We start from the raw sequence: 16,187 nt of genomic DNA, 5'->3' as shown, positions 1-16,187 counted from the left end.
TGTTTTATATATGACCCCAAAATATGTATGATATTGTTATTGCTCATTCATATACATACTTTTTACATCATTCAGTGGTAAGTGAATTGATATTTGTAACCTCTTGCTTCCTGTACTGGCTCCATTTGGTTAAATCTGTATTGTGCAGTGATTAGAATATGGATATGGAAAACTAGAATTCCTGATTCTGTCACAGAGTTCACTGGGTCACCATGAGCTTTTCATCTACTAACAGATCACAGGGCAATTGTGAGGTTAAAATGAGGAGGAGAACCATGCACCTCACCCTAGATCAGGTGTGGGGAACCTCCATCCCGAGGGCCATATACGGCCCTCGAGGTCACTTGGTGTGGCCCTCAGGGATTGCTGGGTCGAGCCATGTGGCAGCCTCTCTGGGGCCTGGCTGGCCAGCGAGGATCATGGGACTCAGACATGCTATGCAGCAGCCTCCCCAGGGCCAGGCAGGATCACAGAGCCCAGATGTACTGTGCAGCAGCCTCCCTGGGGCCTGACTGGCCGGCCAGAATTTCTGCGGGGCCTGGAAAAGTTACTGTCACAGTTCAGTTTGCACTTGATTATCCCAGATGGTGTGGTCTAATATGCTAATGAGTGTGTGACCTAATATGCTAATATTAGGGGATGTGGTCTAATATGCTACTGAGTTCCTGCTGGGCTTTTTCTACAAAAAAGCCCTGGACCTAGGCATTTGCCTAGGGTGGCAGACCAGGGGTGTGTGTGTGTGTGTGTGCCAGATTAGGTTCTCCTCACATGAGTTCAAATAGAAAAACAATTATTTGCATTAATTTTGCTGGCCTGAATTATTCTCCCTCGGCGGAGCACTGTTTTTTAAGTTGATAATTTTGTGTGGCCCGCAAATGATGTTATAAACATATGGCCCTTAGCAGGAAAAAAGTTCCCCACCCCTGCCCTAGATAGATAAAAGCACAAAAATCTTTTGAGTATAATTCAGAAAAAGTCCATATTAAGTGTTGATATAACCATGGTTATCAGTTTATTTAGATATGTTCATATGTAGCAATATATCTAATCTCAGCTTCAGCATACATATTGATTCTTAGCTAACTAGATCTAGGATTATATGAAACACTTCTTGCAGGCTACATAGTTTTTCCATTGTATTTCAAGTTTCAAGTTTGTTTAAATTTATATCCCGCCCTTCCCACCAAATTGGCTCAGGGCGGCTCACAACACATAAAAATCTAACATAATTTTTGGATTTAAAACATCTTACACAGTTAAAACAGTAAAATAATAAAACATATAACGGCGGTCTATCAAAACTACACTCAGCTTCCAATGCCAGTTAATTATAACCCAGCCGGAAGAGGCCCTTACAGGCCCTGTGGAACTGGCCAAGGTCCCGCAGGGCCCTCACCTCTTCCGGCAAATTAAACAAACCAGGCAGCTTGCCTGAAAGAATTAAAATCTCCTAGATGGGTGATTATATTTTCTAAAACTAAGAGGCCTATTGTGCTGGATTTATACTGCTTAATTTTGGAAAGGAAGCATTTTCTTCAGTGTGCCTATTTGCATAGTAAAGCAGACATAGCTAGGCATATGTGGGTGTTCTCCATGTAAATTTGATTTTTATATATTTGTGTTAAATTCAGAATTAATTTAAAAGTGGTTGTTCCATGTTATGTGTGTCCCTGTTAAAAGGGAGATTTAAAAGCCTGGGGTGTTTGGATTTCTAAAAATATTAGGTTGGATTCCACAACTTCTTCCCATCAAGTGAGAAGTCTTGCTTCAGATAAAGACTACTTTATCTGAAGCCAGTTTGATGTAGAACCAGTTTGGTGTAGTGGTTAAGAGTGGTGTAGTCTGGATAACTGGGTTTGATTCCTCACTCCTCCCCACTTGGGTCAGCCACAGTTCTCTCAGAGCTGTTCTTTCAAGAGCAATTCTCTCACTCAGCCCCACCTACCTCAGGGTGTATTTTGTGGAGAGAGGAAGGGAAGGAGATCGTAAGATGTTCTGAGACTTTGAATGAAGGTGGGATATAAATCCAATATCCTCCTCCTCTTGAAGATATGATCCAATCCTTCCATCTGCCATTTAAAACGAAACCTAACTACCCTTCACTTTGTAAAAAAAAAACCTTCCAGAATGTTTGATCACAACTCCTGCTTCCCTCTTTTCCTTTCTTATGTCAAGAACATAATCTGTATAGATTGAGTTATGGTGTTGTAAAAACAAAGTTCCTTATTCAGTTTTATATTAATATTATTTTCCCATTGGGAGTGCATTTTGTCCCTTTAAAAGGAATATTTTATTTTTATTTACAGAAACAAAGTCTCTGTCTGTGAATTGGAATATGCTTCAGGAAGATGGCCAGTTATGTGTACAGCCAGATCAGTCTGTACCTGTTAAGTGTGGATCTAAGAGACTTGTATGTTTCCATGCTATTACCTCTCTGTTCCTATAATATTGTTTAATGCATACGTATTTAACATAAAGTGTACTATCACATTAGACTTTGTGTTCCAGGGAACTAGCTGTGTGGTTCTGGGTTTAAATCTGTGCCACTTGACTACAATATTTCACACAGTTGATAAAGTGGACTCTGATTCACAAAATCTTATGCCCCAATATTTGTCTTTAAGGTGCCAAAATATTATTTGTTATGTCTTAAGGCCCAAGTAGAACCATCAGAAAACATTGCTCTTTAGTTTCCAACACTGAGGCATCCTGAAGGGCTACTGTAGTTGAAAGCTGCTGAGAGATGTAGGAGGGTCACAATCAGGAGTTGAGAGTAAGCAGTGAAGTGGCCAAGTTTGCAAATGACACTAAATTGTTCAGGGTGGTGAGAACCAGAGAGGATTGTGAGGAACTCCAAAGGGATCTGTTGAGGCTGGGTGAGTAGGCATCAACGTGGCAGATGAGGTTCAGTGTGGCCAAGTGCAAAGTAATGCACATTGGGGCCAAGAATCTCAGCTACAAATACAAGTTGATGGGGTGTGAACTGGCAGAGACTGACCAAGAGAGAGATCTTGGGGTCGTGGGGTCACTGAAAATGTCAAGACTGTGCGATTGCAATAAAAAAGGCCAACGCCATGCTGGGAATTATTAAGAAGGGAATTGAAAACAAATCAGCCAGTATCATAATGCCCCTGTATAAATCGATGGTGCAGTCTCATTTGGAATACTGTGTGCAATTCTAGTCACCGCACCTCAAAAAAGATATCATAGCATTGGAAAAGGTGCAGAAAAGGGCAACTAAAGGTTTGGAACACTTTCCCTATGAAGAAAGGTTAAAACGCTTGGGGCTCTTTAGCTTGGAGAAACGTCGACTGCGGGGTGACATGATAGAGGTTTACAAGATAATGCATGGGATGGAGAAAGTAGAGAAAGAAGTACTTTTCTCCCTTTCTCACAATACGAGAACTCGTGGGCATTCAATGAAATTGCTGAGCAGTCGGGTTAGAACGGATAAAAGGTGGCGGCTACAAGCATAGCCAGTTTCAAGAGGGGGTTAGATAAAAATATGGAGCAGAGGTCCATCAGTGGCTATTAGCCACAGTGTGTAAATATATATATATATTTGGCCACTGTGTGACACACAGTGTTGGACTGGATGGGCCATTGGCCTGATCCAACATGGCTTCTCTTATGTTCTTAAGGTCAGTCTCCCCCTGTCCACTTCCTGTTACAGATTGTCTGTCAGGATGGACCAGGTAGTCTCAGTCCCCAAGCTCTCTCTGGAGACCTTGTCACACTCACTGCACAACACCTTGGTGCTGTGACCACCCACTAGCACGTGTGGTATCACTGCCCGCATGACAGCCTCAGCTCCAGGTAGGCCTTCTGCCACTGCCCACTTGTAATGGACATCCTGGCCAATGAGAATATGTCTGCATTTCTGAGCACTGCCAAATGAATCATTCCAGCACTTCAGAGTCAACATCTCTACTAACAGAGAAGGCCACAGCTCCTGATGACCCTGTTCAAATTACAACACTGCTGGGCTTGGGGGTGTGGGAAGTAATGTTGCCAGGGTGGCTCTTGGTCATGAGCAAGGGGAACTGGGAAGCAGGTTTGGGAATCAGGTCCCTGTTTAGTATGTGGCCACTGCTTTGGGTCCTGCCTATGGAGATGGTTTACCTGTTAGAGATCTGAAATGGGAGAGGTCAACCCCAGAGTATGGATTTCGCTCTTCTTTTGGGGTGATGTAGCAGAGTGTTTGCCCGGTATTGCTAAGTACCCATTCTGAGCTTTTCTCACCATCAAAGTTGCCTTACTGCATGCTCCAAGTCTGCACAGTAGGAAGCTCTGAGACACAGTTCTGTGCCATGTGCCCTACCCCATAAGTTGTGTTGCATCATAGCTGGGGGGTTTTGTAGACCTTGGAGGCTGCAATTAGGTGCTATGGGAAGGGGGCTTGACCACCACAGGAGAGAACAATTAGTTGTGCCTGTAGTTGACATCCTGAGCTGCTTCAAGGTTCATGGGCATGGCCACAGCAGTGAGGAGACACAGTTTTTAGTACAATTGATCTTTGCACCTCAGACAGGGGGTACTCCCAGGCTAAAAGGGCTTAGGGGACAGGCTGACTCCAGCCATGCCCTCAGAACTGCCCACAACCCATCAGTGCACAGGCCTCCAATCTCAGTTGCACTGATGGCAGCCACTATGGGTCTGTGCTGATGCCTGAGAGTTGCAGAGTGGCATTGCAGGCCTGTGCTGGCATAACTGGCCTTTACACCAGTGTAAAGATCACTCAGCTCCCAGAGTGCATTTTGCCCTCATTTAGGATTGCACTGTTAATCTGCTAAAAAAATCTCTAAAACTAGCTATAATCTAGTCATAGTTATTGTTGGAAAATGGCTCATTTATTTGGTAGGAAGTATGGAAATTTAATTATTTTTCTGGAAATTCTTTTTGTTATGTGTTGCAGTTGAGGTCAAGAAGGACCACAGGTGCAAAAACACTAGAACCGCTAACAGTGGAACAGCTTCTGTTAATTATAAAGGTAAATATGAAAAATCCTTGTTAAAAGTGGAAGGACAGATTATTAGGGATCACCATTTTTAGGGGCATCCTGAGTTCTTGTATTTACCTTTATGCACGTGGATGTGTGTATTTGAATGAACCAGATGAACTGTCTCTTGAAACTGTTGTGCAAGAACAGTAGTTCATGTATGGTGATAACAGTCTCCATTTTCTTTTGGTAGAATTAGCAAGTGAGAGTTTTATCCATTTCACATTGGTCAGCATTATAACAACTAGATATATATTTTTATTGTTAAATGTAGCACAGCTGGGTTCCCACTAAAAAAGCATAATTAAAGGTGTTTTCAACATTACAAGGTAGATGAGATATTCGGCTGGATCCATTCAACTTTTCTGCTGGTAAAAAAGGAAGGCAGCATCATCTTTGACCATCCCAAAAGGTTATGCTAAGAATCATGGGACCTGCTTGTGACAGAAGTGTTGTGTCTCTGTCCTTTCTTGTGGGGTGGCTTGATTGAGATGGGGTTTCTAAGCCCCTGAGGAAATATCCTCTTTGGGTAATCAGTTAAGCATATGCAGCCTACCATGCAAGGGTGGATCACATCTTTCTTTGAGAGGCAGCGGGGATCAAACCTTGTGAGTGCGCTCTCTCCCCTCAATCCACAGCACATGCAAAGAAACAGGCTGTTGTCCAAGGCAGAATTTATTCAGAGACAAACAGCAGAATTACGTATGTTTTAAATTGTTAGTCACCTTGGCAGCCCTTGTAAAGGCAGAAAGGTGGAATATAAATTCTGTAAATAATAATTAGAAAAAGTTCACATACAGACTTTCAGATTGAACTAGGGAGGCACACAAAGGCACATAGAGACAATGCAGTACCTCAGGTGCCATGGATGAAGGGGTAAGTAGAGTGCTCAAGCAGGATGGACCCATCTAGATGAAGAGCCGACCCTGCGCAATGGTGGGCACTCTTCTTATATCTTGTCAGCAACATGAGCTCCGTAGGACCATTGTGCATCAGAATGACCATGCATGAGTACATGTTCTGTACATGTTGCAAGTGTCTTGGATGTGATAAAATGGACTGGACCCTCCTGGGGTCTTTATCAGGCCTTCAGAAAACTGTATGCTCTACTGTGCACGTGACTTTGGGGCTCTTATTTTTCAGCTATCAACTGACCTTCAGTTGAGATAAGCCTGCACTCCCTGCTGGCTGCTACCTTGTGCCTTTGATACAGTGTTTCTGAGAGACAGAAAGGCATCTTGCCTTCTTGGAAAAACAGAAAAGCTTAGTAAAGCTAAGATGGTTCCACTCTGGGCAGTTGGAAAATGCATGGTTAGTTTTTATTTCTAACATGCATACAAAAGCCATGGGGGATGTAGTATGCAGGGGAATTGGGTGAGACTGAAAAAGGAAAGCTGACTGAACCTAAGCAATTTTTCATGAGTAGTAAACAAGTATACAGGGTATACTTGTAACTAGTGTTTAAAATCCACTTGATTAAAAATGTATTCCTTAAAAAGTACTTGTATTAAAATTATGAACTGAAGAAAACTGCACCTAGCAGGCATCATCTTCCTTGAGACATTCCATGTGATATGAAGAGAGAGAGGAGGAAATGTGTTCATAAAATAGTGACTTTAATCTTGTAGATCCATTCTCTTTCATCAGGGAAAGAGCCATCGCCAGCAGAATGGTTCCATGGGATCCAACCCACTGCATACTGTGGTGGGCAGGCATCAAAAAGCAAAGTGTACTTTTTTCTTCAAAACCATTGTTTTAAATCAACGTGAATTTACATGTTCATAATAAAGTTAAAATGCATAAGATAAATGGACTGTCTTAACTTTTGATGGCACTATTGGGTGTTTGTTTGCTTTTTAGAATTCTTCTCCAAATGTAATTGAAGAAAAGCTGATGAACTTTTTGTCCAGTGCTCAGATACCAGACTTCCAAGTCTCTGTTGGAAACATCATATTGGCGCTTATAAACAGATGTGAAGCAGAGCCAGCATTTTATCCTTCTAACTGCCTAGTGCAACTAGCCCAGATGCAAGGCCTCTCTTACAGGTGGCTTCTGATTAGTCTTAACACAATGTAAAGAATTAAAGCAGGGGTGTCAAACATGCAGCCTGGGGGCCGAATCAGGTCCCCGAAGGGCTCCTCTCAGGCCCGCAAGCAAGTCTGCTCCTTTCTCCCTCTCTCTTGCTTCCTTCAGTTATCAGAGACTGTTAAATAAAATACTGCAAGAGTGCTAATCTTTTGAGCATGTTTATTTAAAGGGTTTTTTTTAAAAAAAAAATCTTTGTGTTTGTCTGTGTCCTTTATATAGTTTATGTGTCCACTACCTAGCATTACATTTAATGGCACACATGGCCTGGCCTAACAAGGCCTCATTTATGTCATATCCAGCCCTCATAACAAATGAGTTTGACACCCCTGAACAAAAGCCTTCAAAAACTGACTATTAATTCTGATGTACCTAGGAACATTTTTTACAGTTTCTGTGAAAGAAAAAAATATTGAGCAGCTCATCTGAATAGATTGGACATTTACTGTTTATTCTGTTTTAAAGTATGTGCCCAGGCTTAATGACAATTGCCTTGGAGAAGACAGATGTACACTTGCTACAACTGTGTCTGCAGCAGTTTCCAGATATTCCTGAAGCAGTTATCTGTGCTTGTCTGAGGACTTTCCTGAGGTACATGTAAAATAATTTTACTTACACTTCAATTAATGATTATTCTTATAAGAATTGCTTTCACCTACTAAATCTTTTCAGATCCCTTTGTAATAAAGGAGTTTTGAGAGCAGAAATGTATTGAATAACCCATCACTTTGGAAAGCAGTGTCAAAGGTAGAAATTACTGCATGTATTTGCTTTTCTTTACTTATGTTTTTTATATCACAATTTTTGATAGCATGAAGTGTTTTAGGTAGCGAATGAGATTTTTCATGCAAGAAACTCATTCACATTTATTATTTACTTTATTGTCTGCCTAACTCACTTGGACTCGAGGCAGATTACAGAGAGTGAGAATACAATCAACTGGATGGGACATTTAGTGAACAATGCAATAGGAATTAGTGTTGTAACCAGCCAGAAATCTAAAAATAGAACTGAAGCAAAGCATAAGTCTTAAAATTAAATGATAAAAAGTCAATTTATATTCCGCCCTGCCAGCAAGTGGGCTCAGGGTTGGGTTACAAGGTCATGACAATAAAAACAATATCAATATCAGTATAAAAACAGAACTTTGAAATCCACAGTGGTAATTCACGATGGTAACAATAACAGAGGACTGTCTTGATGGCGATGCTGCAATAGATGTATTCTGAGCAGTGCTGATGATAGTTGGCCAAGAGTTCGAAGGATTTGAAGCTTGCTGCCTCAACTAAAAGCCCAGTGGAACAGCTCCATCTTACAGGCCCTGTAAAATTGTAAAAGATCCTGCAGGCTCCTGATCTCAATTGGGAATTTGTTCCACCAGGCTGGGGCCAGGGCTGAAAAAGCCCTGGCCCTAGCTGAGGCTAGTTTAGTGTCCTCAAGCCAGAAAGCACCAGGTGGTGTTGATCAGTTGAGCACAAGGCTGTACAGGGCACATATGGGGAGAGACAGTCCCTGAGATATGCAGGTCTCTGACCATGTAGGGCTTTGAGAATCAGCACTAGAACCTTGAACTGGATCTGGTACTCTATAGGTAGCCAGTGCATTTGGCGGAGCACTGGCTGAATGCAAGCCCACACAAGCATTGCTATTGGCACATGTGCTGCCACATTCTGCACCAGCTGCAGTTTCCAGGTCAAGTTTAAGGGCAGCCCCATGTAGAGTGAGTTACAATAATCTAACCTGGAAGTGATCATTGCATGGATCACTGTAGCTAAGTCCTGGGAAGTGAGGTAAGGAACGAGTTGCTTGACAAGTATAGTAGGATCCTAGTTTCAGCAAGCTATACAGTAGTATAGACCAGATTCTCTAATCCAAGTAAACTTTGTGAAATCTTTAGTACAGTGTGACTCTTGCTTGAGTAAAAAAGCTCCCTTTAATTAGTTTTGCACATTTTGCAGAAAGCCAAGAGAGTGGAAGTCTCCTGATCTCCTCAGGCAGGCCGTTGTACAAGGCAGGGACCACAGTGAAGGGGGAACATGTATGGGCAGTTGTTGATTTTGCTCATTTTCAGGTTGGCACCTGCATAAGACGCTGCTCCAGTAAGTGAATCTATTGTGGCAGAATGTAGGGGAAGAGGCAGTCTCACAGATATCAGGGTCCAAGACCATGAAGAGCTTTGTATGTGATAGCTAATAACTTAAACTGAGCCCAGTAAGTGATGGCTAAGCCCTGCAGGATGCCATCCCTGATTATAGCTGAGCCACAGCATTTTGCAGCAGTTGGAATTTCCGAATTGATTCTGAGGATAGACCAGTGTAGTGTGCATTCATTAGTCTAGTTTTAATGTTACTCTGGCATGGATCCTGGTGGCCAGATCAGTTGTAGCAAAGTAAGAGGCCATCTTTCAGGCTAGGTTAAGTGGGAAGAAAGCTTCCTTTGCAGTTACATTAATTTGTTTCTCCAGTAATAATTTTAGGTCCAGTGTCACCCCAAGGCTCTTCACTCAGTCAGCAGGGGTCAGCTGAACTCCATCAGAAGTGGGAGCACAATGTCTTTCAAGGTTTCCACCCTCCCAGCCAGCATTACCTCTGTCTTTTCAGGTTTAGATTCAATTTGTTCACTCTTAGCCAATTTACTACAGCAGCCAGGCTGCAATTCAGGAGGGCCTCTGATTCAGGGGATTTGGATAAGGATATACAGAGCTGGATATCATCCATTGTTGACATCTAACCGCAAAACTGTGAATGATTTGTCCTAAGGGCTTTACATAGAAATTGAAAAGCACAAGGGGATAGAATTGCACCCTGTGGAACGCCACAGGATACTTTTCATACTGATGACTACTGATTCCCAACAGCAACCCTTTGAGTCCACAATCAGTATGTGTTTGCCACTAATATCATCCTTGATCAGGGGTCCCCAACCCCCAGCTGTGGACCAGTACCAGTCCATTGGCTGTTTCTGAGTGGGCCACACAGCCGCCGCCCCCCCCCCCCCACGCAGCCTCGCCGTCCCCCGTTTATACCACTTTAAGACTGGGGAAGTTGCCATGAAGCGCTTTCCAGGCTGACCTCCCCTACCCCCTGCTGATCAGCTGATCCAATCAGCAGGGAAAACCACAGCGGCGAGTGACTGCTGAAAGAGTGCACTGCCGTAGTTTTCAGGCTGATTGGATCAGCTGATCGGTGGGGGGCGGGGAGGTTGGTCTGGAAGGCGCTTCACCTTCCCTGGCCTTAAAGTGGTAAAAACAGGCAGTGAGGCTGCGCGGGGTGGGGCAGAGAAGGGAGGAGGAAACGGGAAGGGGAGGTGCCACGGAGGGCAGCCAGTCCTGGGATAAAAAAGGTTGGGGGCCTCTGTCCTAGATGTCTCCCAGCCCTCTTCAGGTCACAACAAACATACCTTCACTAATTTCCCACTTTGTAAGGATCATATAGCAGGTTTCTTTGTTCTAGTCTTTCTTTGCATAGGATTGGAAAATCCTTGATAAAATCATTGGTGATAAATCCATGATGATGGCAAATATGATAGGTTGTATCCAGGACAGAATTTCTGTGGGTACAAAAATTTTAACCTGCAGAGCATAACATTGAAGGCTCCCCTCCCCCCCACCCCCTTCCACAGCATTGACTACACAGCCTAAAATGCCTCCAGATATCTTGTTCCTGGGGGTGTTTCTGTTGAGGAATTCTACCCACAGAAACACTGCACTGGATCCAGCAAAGTTTCACAAATGCTCAGTCATATCTGGAAGACTGTTTTGACTGTCTTAAAAAGTGACAGTATTTTAATCCTGGTAAAAATCTTGCCAACGTGTTACACATAGGGTCTTTTACACAAGAATGACATTGTGCTTTTCTGTTTGTATTGTACATTGCAGATCATCCTCATATTTATTGAAATATCAACTTCAGGGTTTTATTTTAAATGTCATACAAAAAATATCAGTGTTCCAACTGTAGAAATTTACTTTCTTTTGCAGCATTAGCGATGACAGCCTTGAAGAAATGAATATGAATATAGATTCTGTATCTGGTTATATTGATACTGCACGTAACAGAAAAATGGAAAACCAATCTAAAGTAATACAGAATGGCTTCAGTTCTGAAATCCTGGAGGAAAACAGCTGTGATGCACAGTTAACCCAGAAATCTCATGCACTAGATAAAAGTAACTTCTGCCCTGTTGGACCACAAAAAGCCATATTACTGTATCCTTTCAGCACTGTTCTTGATGGACTTTCAGCATAAAAAATGCTGTTTCTGAGAACCCTATTCTGCCCAGTCTGATACTGAAGTTTGATTACAAAAATAAATAGCTCCATGGGGTTGAGAACTGGATTCCTTTTAAGTAATGTAGATTAAGAAAGGTCAGTCGGAAGTGCGCTGACTCTTATTTGGGATAACTGGGTTTGATTCCCCACTCCTCCACTTGCAGCTGCAGGAATGGCCTTGGGTCAGCTATAGCTATCTCAGAGCTATCCTTGAAAGGGCAGCTGCTGTGAGAGCCCTCTCAGCCCCACCTACCTCACAGGATGCCTGTTCGGGGAAGGGGGAGGTAAAGGAGATTGTAAGCCACTCTGAGATTCAGAGTGTAGAGCAGGGTATAAATCCAATATCATCATCATCTTTCTTTTGAGATTCATTCTTAAAGGGCTTGGGTGGTCTTGGCCCATTTAAGGTAAATGTATTGCATATTTGCAACAAAATCCATCTTGGGCTCTGAAGTTGATCTTCAAGTATTGACCTAATCATTTGACATCTTTCTCCCCCCCCCCCCCCTCCAGCTTTCTTCTGACTGGGGATTTTTAGAAGTGCTTATAAACCAGTGATCTGTATGTTGAGGGTCCCCTAGGACTTTTGTGCCTTGCTCCACAATTTTGGAAATTCATTCCTTGGAGCTTTAATAGTCAAAGCCTTTTGTTCCCAGAGACAGTGGAAGACATTTGATAATAGATTTTTTGTTCATACTTTTAAAATCATTGAACTTTTAATTGTGTGACTCCCTTTGAGTTAAGTTTAGGTACAAATCTTAATACATGTTGATTCTTGACACAATAAATTTGAACCTTATGCAGTAATGCCATTCTGCGTTCAGCATACAGTGAGACCTTCCTTTTACCTCATTTAAAAGATCTTTCAGCTGAGCAAGTCATTGTAAGTATATTCCTTCAAAAGTCAGTTTGTTTCTAAGTAATGTTATTCTTAAAGCATTTGCCAAAAATGTCCATTGAATGTCTTGCAGCTTTCTTAATATTAATATTGGGAAACTCAGATTTGATAGCTGTGACAGGAAAGGCACGTGGTTATCATTGCTGCCCCTAAATAGTAATGTAGATCCTTGCATTGATTTTGATAGAGGAAGAACCTTCAGAAGTTCAATGTCTGCTTTTGTCTCTACCTTGCTTTCAGTTGTTGTACTTCCAGCCTGATGAAGAGTTCTGGTGAACTTGAAAGATCACACATGATTCTGTGTCATCTTGGCTAGTCCTTAATAAAATATGTTGCTTGGACTGTATTCAAGATAGGACATCAGCCTCTCATTTGAAGTAGATTTTTTTTTTCTTCCTAGTTATTTCTCCAGTATTTGCAGTTCCTGTATATGAAATGCAGTGAGCAAGCTACTACAAACCTTCCTGGAATGTTTTGTCCAACTATAAACCAGGTGAGGAGAAAGCACTAAAACTTGCTTTGTTAATCTGCTCCAGTCAGTTGTTTACAGATGCACACGTATGGATCTTGTAGTGTAGAGACTTTCCTTGTACTTTAACTGAATAGATCTCATGTGTGCATTCCTCCGCATATTCAGATTTCATCCCTGCAGAATGGGTTGGAGGCGGGTGACTTTCTTGATTACATTAGTTCTTCTCCCATAAGCATTTGTGTAGTTTGCATGTCTGACTATAACAAGGTCTGCACTGCATTCTGGGATATATCACCAAATCATTACTAAAAATGACACTATCGGCTAATTTCAACAGCCATGCATGCTTAAATTTAAAATGATTTACATTTATAATTGTCAAATGTATTAGAAATTTGTATCAAAAACTTTATGCATACTGGCGTTTTATTCTGTGCTGCATTGCTCTTGATCATATGTGTCTCATGAGTGCTACAGACTGTATGCTGATGCTGCAACTTTTTATCATAGCTACTGAAATTTCCATTGTTACACTGAGTGTGAGTGGGGAGGGAGAAAGTGAGAATCTGAAATATAGTTTAGTTTGATTTATATCCTGCCCTCCCCACTGAAGCAAGCCTAGGGGTTATTGCAAAGCATGTCCTGTGCTCTTGGTGTATAGAAAAAATATTTTTCTCTCCTTCCCCCTCTCCAGAATAAGGGAGTGTCATTTAAAGTGCTTCTATCCCATCTTCTTGGTCCAGTATGCCCACAAAACAGCTAACAATAAATAAAACACTATAATAAAACACAAAATGTTGGATCCAATTATTTGTCAGTTGATGGATACAGAATTTCCCCTTGTGCCCCCACCCAATAGCAAGAGAGTTTTCCTGAGGTCATGGTATCTCTGTAGACTTAACACCCAAGCAAGTTGGAGGGAACAAAATCACTCTGTCTTCGATCAGCATTCCAGGGGTTGAAAAGGACAGCTGGGGAGATTGGTGGATCCAATTCAGTGAGCGCAAACACATCCACAGGACCTTCTATACATATGTATTACTACACACAGACATAATGTTCAACAGATCAGTCACTAAATAAAACACCATCAATTCATTCAATCCTCAAAAGCAGTCCTAAAAGTATGGACATAAAATATTTGATAACAGCTCTATAGAATTAATATAGTTGGAAAGAAGGCTGAAAAATGCTGTCTTCTGTAAAATATATACTGTATTTACAACTTGAGGCAGGTTGTACAGTAAGTCAGTAACAGTTCCTACTAAGTACAGTATTGATAAATACAATCGATATGAGGTAGCATCTTATGAGCAGTGTATTAGGATTACTGAAATCTATATTAGCATAGCATATTAGGTAAGATAACAAAGTGGATATAATGAAAAATATTATTTATATCAGTAGAAAACAGTCACAAAAGCATCAGAATATCAAAATACATATCCTGCCAAAGACTAAACAGAGTTTGAATTGAGTGGTACCTTTAAGACCAAGAAAGTTTTATTCACAGTATAAGCAAGCACATGAAATTATTCCATGAATAAAACTTTCTTGGTCTTAAAGGTGCTACTGGACTCAAACTTTGTTCTGCTGCTTCAGACCAACATGGCTACCTTACCTGAATCAACTGAAGGCTGTGATCTTAAACGCATTTGCTTTGAAATTCTGTCCAGTCAGCTGGACCTAAAACACAGATGTGCTGAAGACTGGGCACCTTTCTGTTTGGTTGGACTCAGCAAATGCTTATGTAACACTTATTTCATTTCAGATCATGGACTGGATGTGCCTGGTCCTAGATGCACATTTTACAGTGGTTATAATGCTTCCAGAAGCAAAAGGGCTGCTTTCTAACCTGCACAAGTTTGTAAGAGCCCAAGTAAGTTTTTTCTTTCATTTGAAACTGGAAACATGAATGTAGTTTTATTGTTTTCATTGTATATGACACATAAATTCACAATAGTTGTCATGTAGCATAGAGGTTACAGTTTGTCCTTTTTTTCTGGCTGTACTTCACATGAAGTAGCTGTCCTGTAAAGCAGGGCTCTCCAACAGTAGCTCTCCAGATGTTTTTTGCCTACAACTCCCATCAGCCCCAGCCAGCATGACCAATGGCTGGGGCTGATGGGAGCTGCAGGCAAAAAAAAACTGGAGAGCTAGCGTTGGCCACCCCTGCTGTAAAGCAGTTCATATTGACTTTTAGTTGTTTTTTGAAAAGCCTAAATTTTGACCACTTGCTTCTTTTTTTTTAGGTTCGTTTTTACTCTGAACTAAACAAGATTGAAGGAAGTCTGAAGGAATTACAAAGAATAAACAACCCAAAAGATATGGGCTTATATTCCATTGAAGTTTTAAAACTTGTTTGAACATGTCACGTGTACTTCATAAAACTGTTTCCACCAATCTGTTCTATGGGTATGTGTGTTTGTACATGATTTTCAGAACTCAGCTTGGGCTGCTGGTTAGTTTGGATGTTCTCCCTTATTTATGGTAATGAGAGCTTTTGTTACTGATGACCAATAATGGCATCCCCATAAATGGTTCTGGTTGAAATTTTAAGTACACAAATCAGCATAAGTTATATCAAAGTACTGTAAATACATAAGGCAGTGATCAAAGGTACTAATCCATTCTTTAAACGTTGCTTTTTTCATTTATGCTTACAGCACACTAGTTCTGTAGATTTTGCTTTCAAGCTGACATCATACATCCCATTCCAAGTAATCACTGTTCTCCAGTTAAAACAATGTTTACAAAATACAGTCACAAGTATAGGCTTAGATACTATGGGTAGCTTCACCCTGCTTTTACAGCAAAATCCTCTGTTCCTCCAGTGCTTGGTGCTTTCTGCTCATATAAGGTGCAGCTTTTTGTGTAAACAGAAACGAATTAGCACTAGTGGCCAACATGGCACAAACAGAAGAAAAGTATAGAACATATGAACATATGTAGCTGCCTTATACTGAATCAGACCTTCAGTCCATCAAAGTCAGTATTGTCTACTCAGACTGGCAGCGGCTCTCCAGAGTCTCAAGCTGAGGTTTTTCATGCTTATTTGCCTGGACCCTTTTTAGTTGGAGATGCCAGAGATTGAACCTGGGACCTTCTGCATACCAAGCAGATGCTCTACTACCGAGCCACCGTCCCTTCCCATTCAAGCCACTGCAAAAACCAGTCTAAAAAGTTTCAGTGGCAATCTATCTTGGAGGAAGAAGCTGCAAAGAAGAATTATGTGTGGCAGCAGACAGTGCACGTCCATAAGTGCTGCCCTCGGCTATCCCCTATAAAGGTAACCAGTTTGGATGCCTGAAAGTTCACAGCCTCTTAAAGGAGGTTCATCACCTACTTACTCCACACAAGTCCTTACTATGTCAAAGCACCAACTCCAATACTATGTATAAATGAAATTAAACCATTGAATAAGTAATGGATACAGTTACACCAGAACAGCATCCAACAATTG

The 16,187-nt window shown here is 41.5% G+C and overlaps 1 protein-coding gene across 1 annotated transcript in view; it reads left to right on the top strand.

Moving 5' to 3' along the window:
* Positions 1-15,127, top strand: part of NOL11 (nucleolar protein 11) — a 35,548-nt gene extending 20,421 nt beyond the window's left edge. Inside the window, exons 10-18 of the mRNA XM_060252938.1 lie at positions 2,307-2,410; positions 4,916-4,990; positions 6,860-7,044; positions 7,550-7,675; positions 11,064-11,291; positions 12,159-12,237; positions 12,653-12,745; positions 14,496-14,603; positions 14,977-15,127. Coding sequence (XP_060108921.1) covers positions 2,307-2,410; positions 4,916-4,990; positions 6,860-7,044; positions 7,550-7,675; positions 11,064-11,291; positions 12,159-12,237; positions 12,653-12,745; positions 14,496-14,603; positions 14,977-15,090 — 1,112 coding nt within the window. The 3' untranslated portion in view covers positions 15,091-15,127. The remainder of the gene's footprint in view (positions 1-2,306; positions 2,411-4,915; positions 4,991-6,859; positions 7,045-7,549; positions 7,676-11,063; positions 11,292-12,158; positions 12,238-12,652; positions 12,746-14,495; positions 14,604-14,976) is intronic.
* Positions 15,128-16,187: the final 1,060 nt, after the last annotated feature.

This window comes from Heteronotia binoei, chromosome 13 (assembly GCF_032191835.1).
Source record: "Heteronotia binoei isolate CCM8104 ecotype False Entrance Well chromosome 13, APGP_CSIRO_Hbin_v1, whole genome shotgun sequence".
Lineage (NCBI taxonomy): Eukaryota > Metazoa > Chordata > Lepidosauria > Squamata > Gekkonidae > Heteronotia > Heteronotia binoei.
Note: the sequence above shows the minus strand (reverse complement) of the source record. Positions and strands in the feature narration are given on the sequence as shown.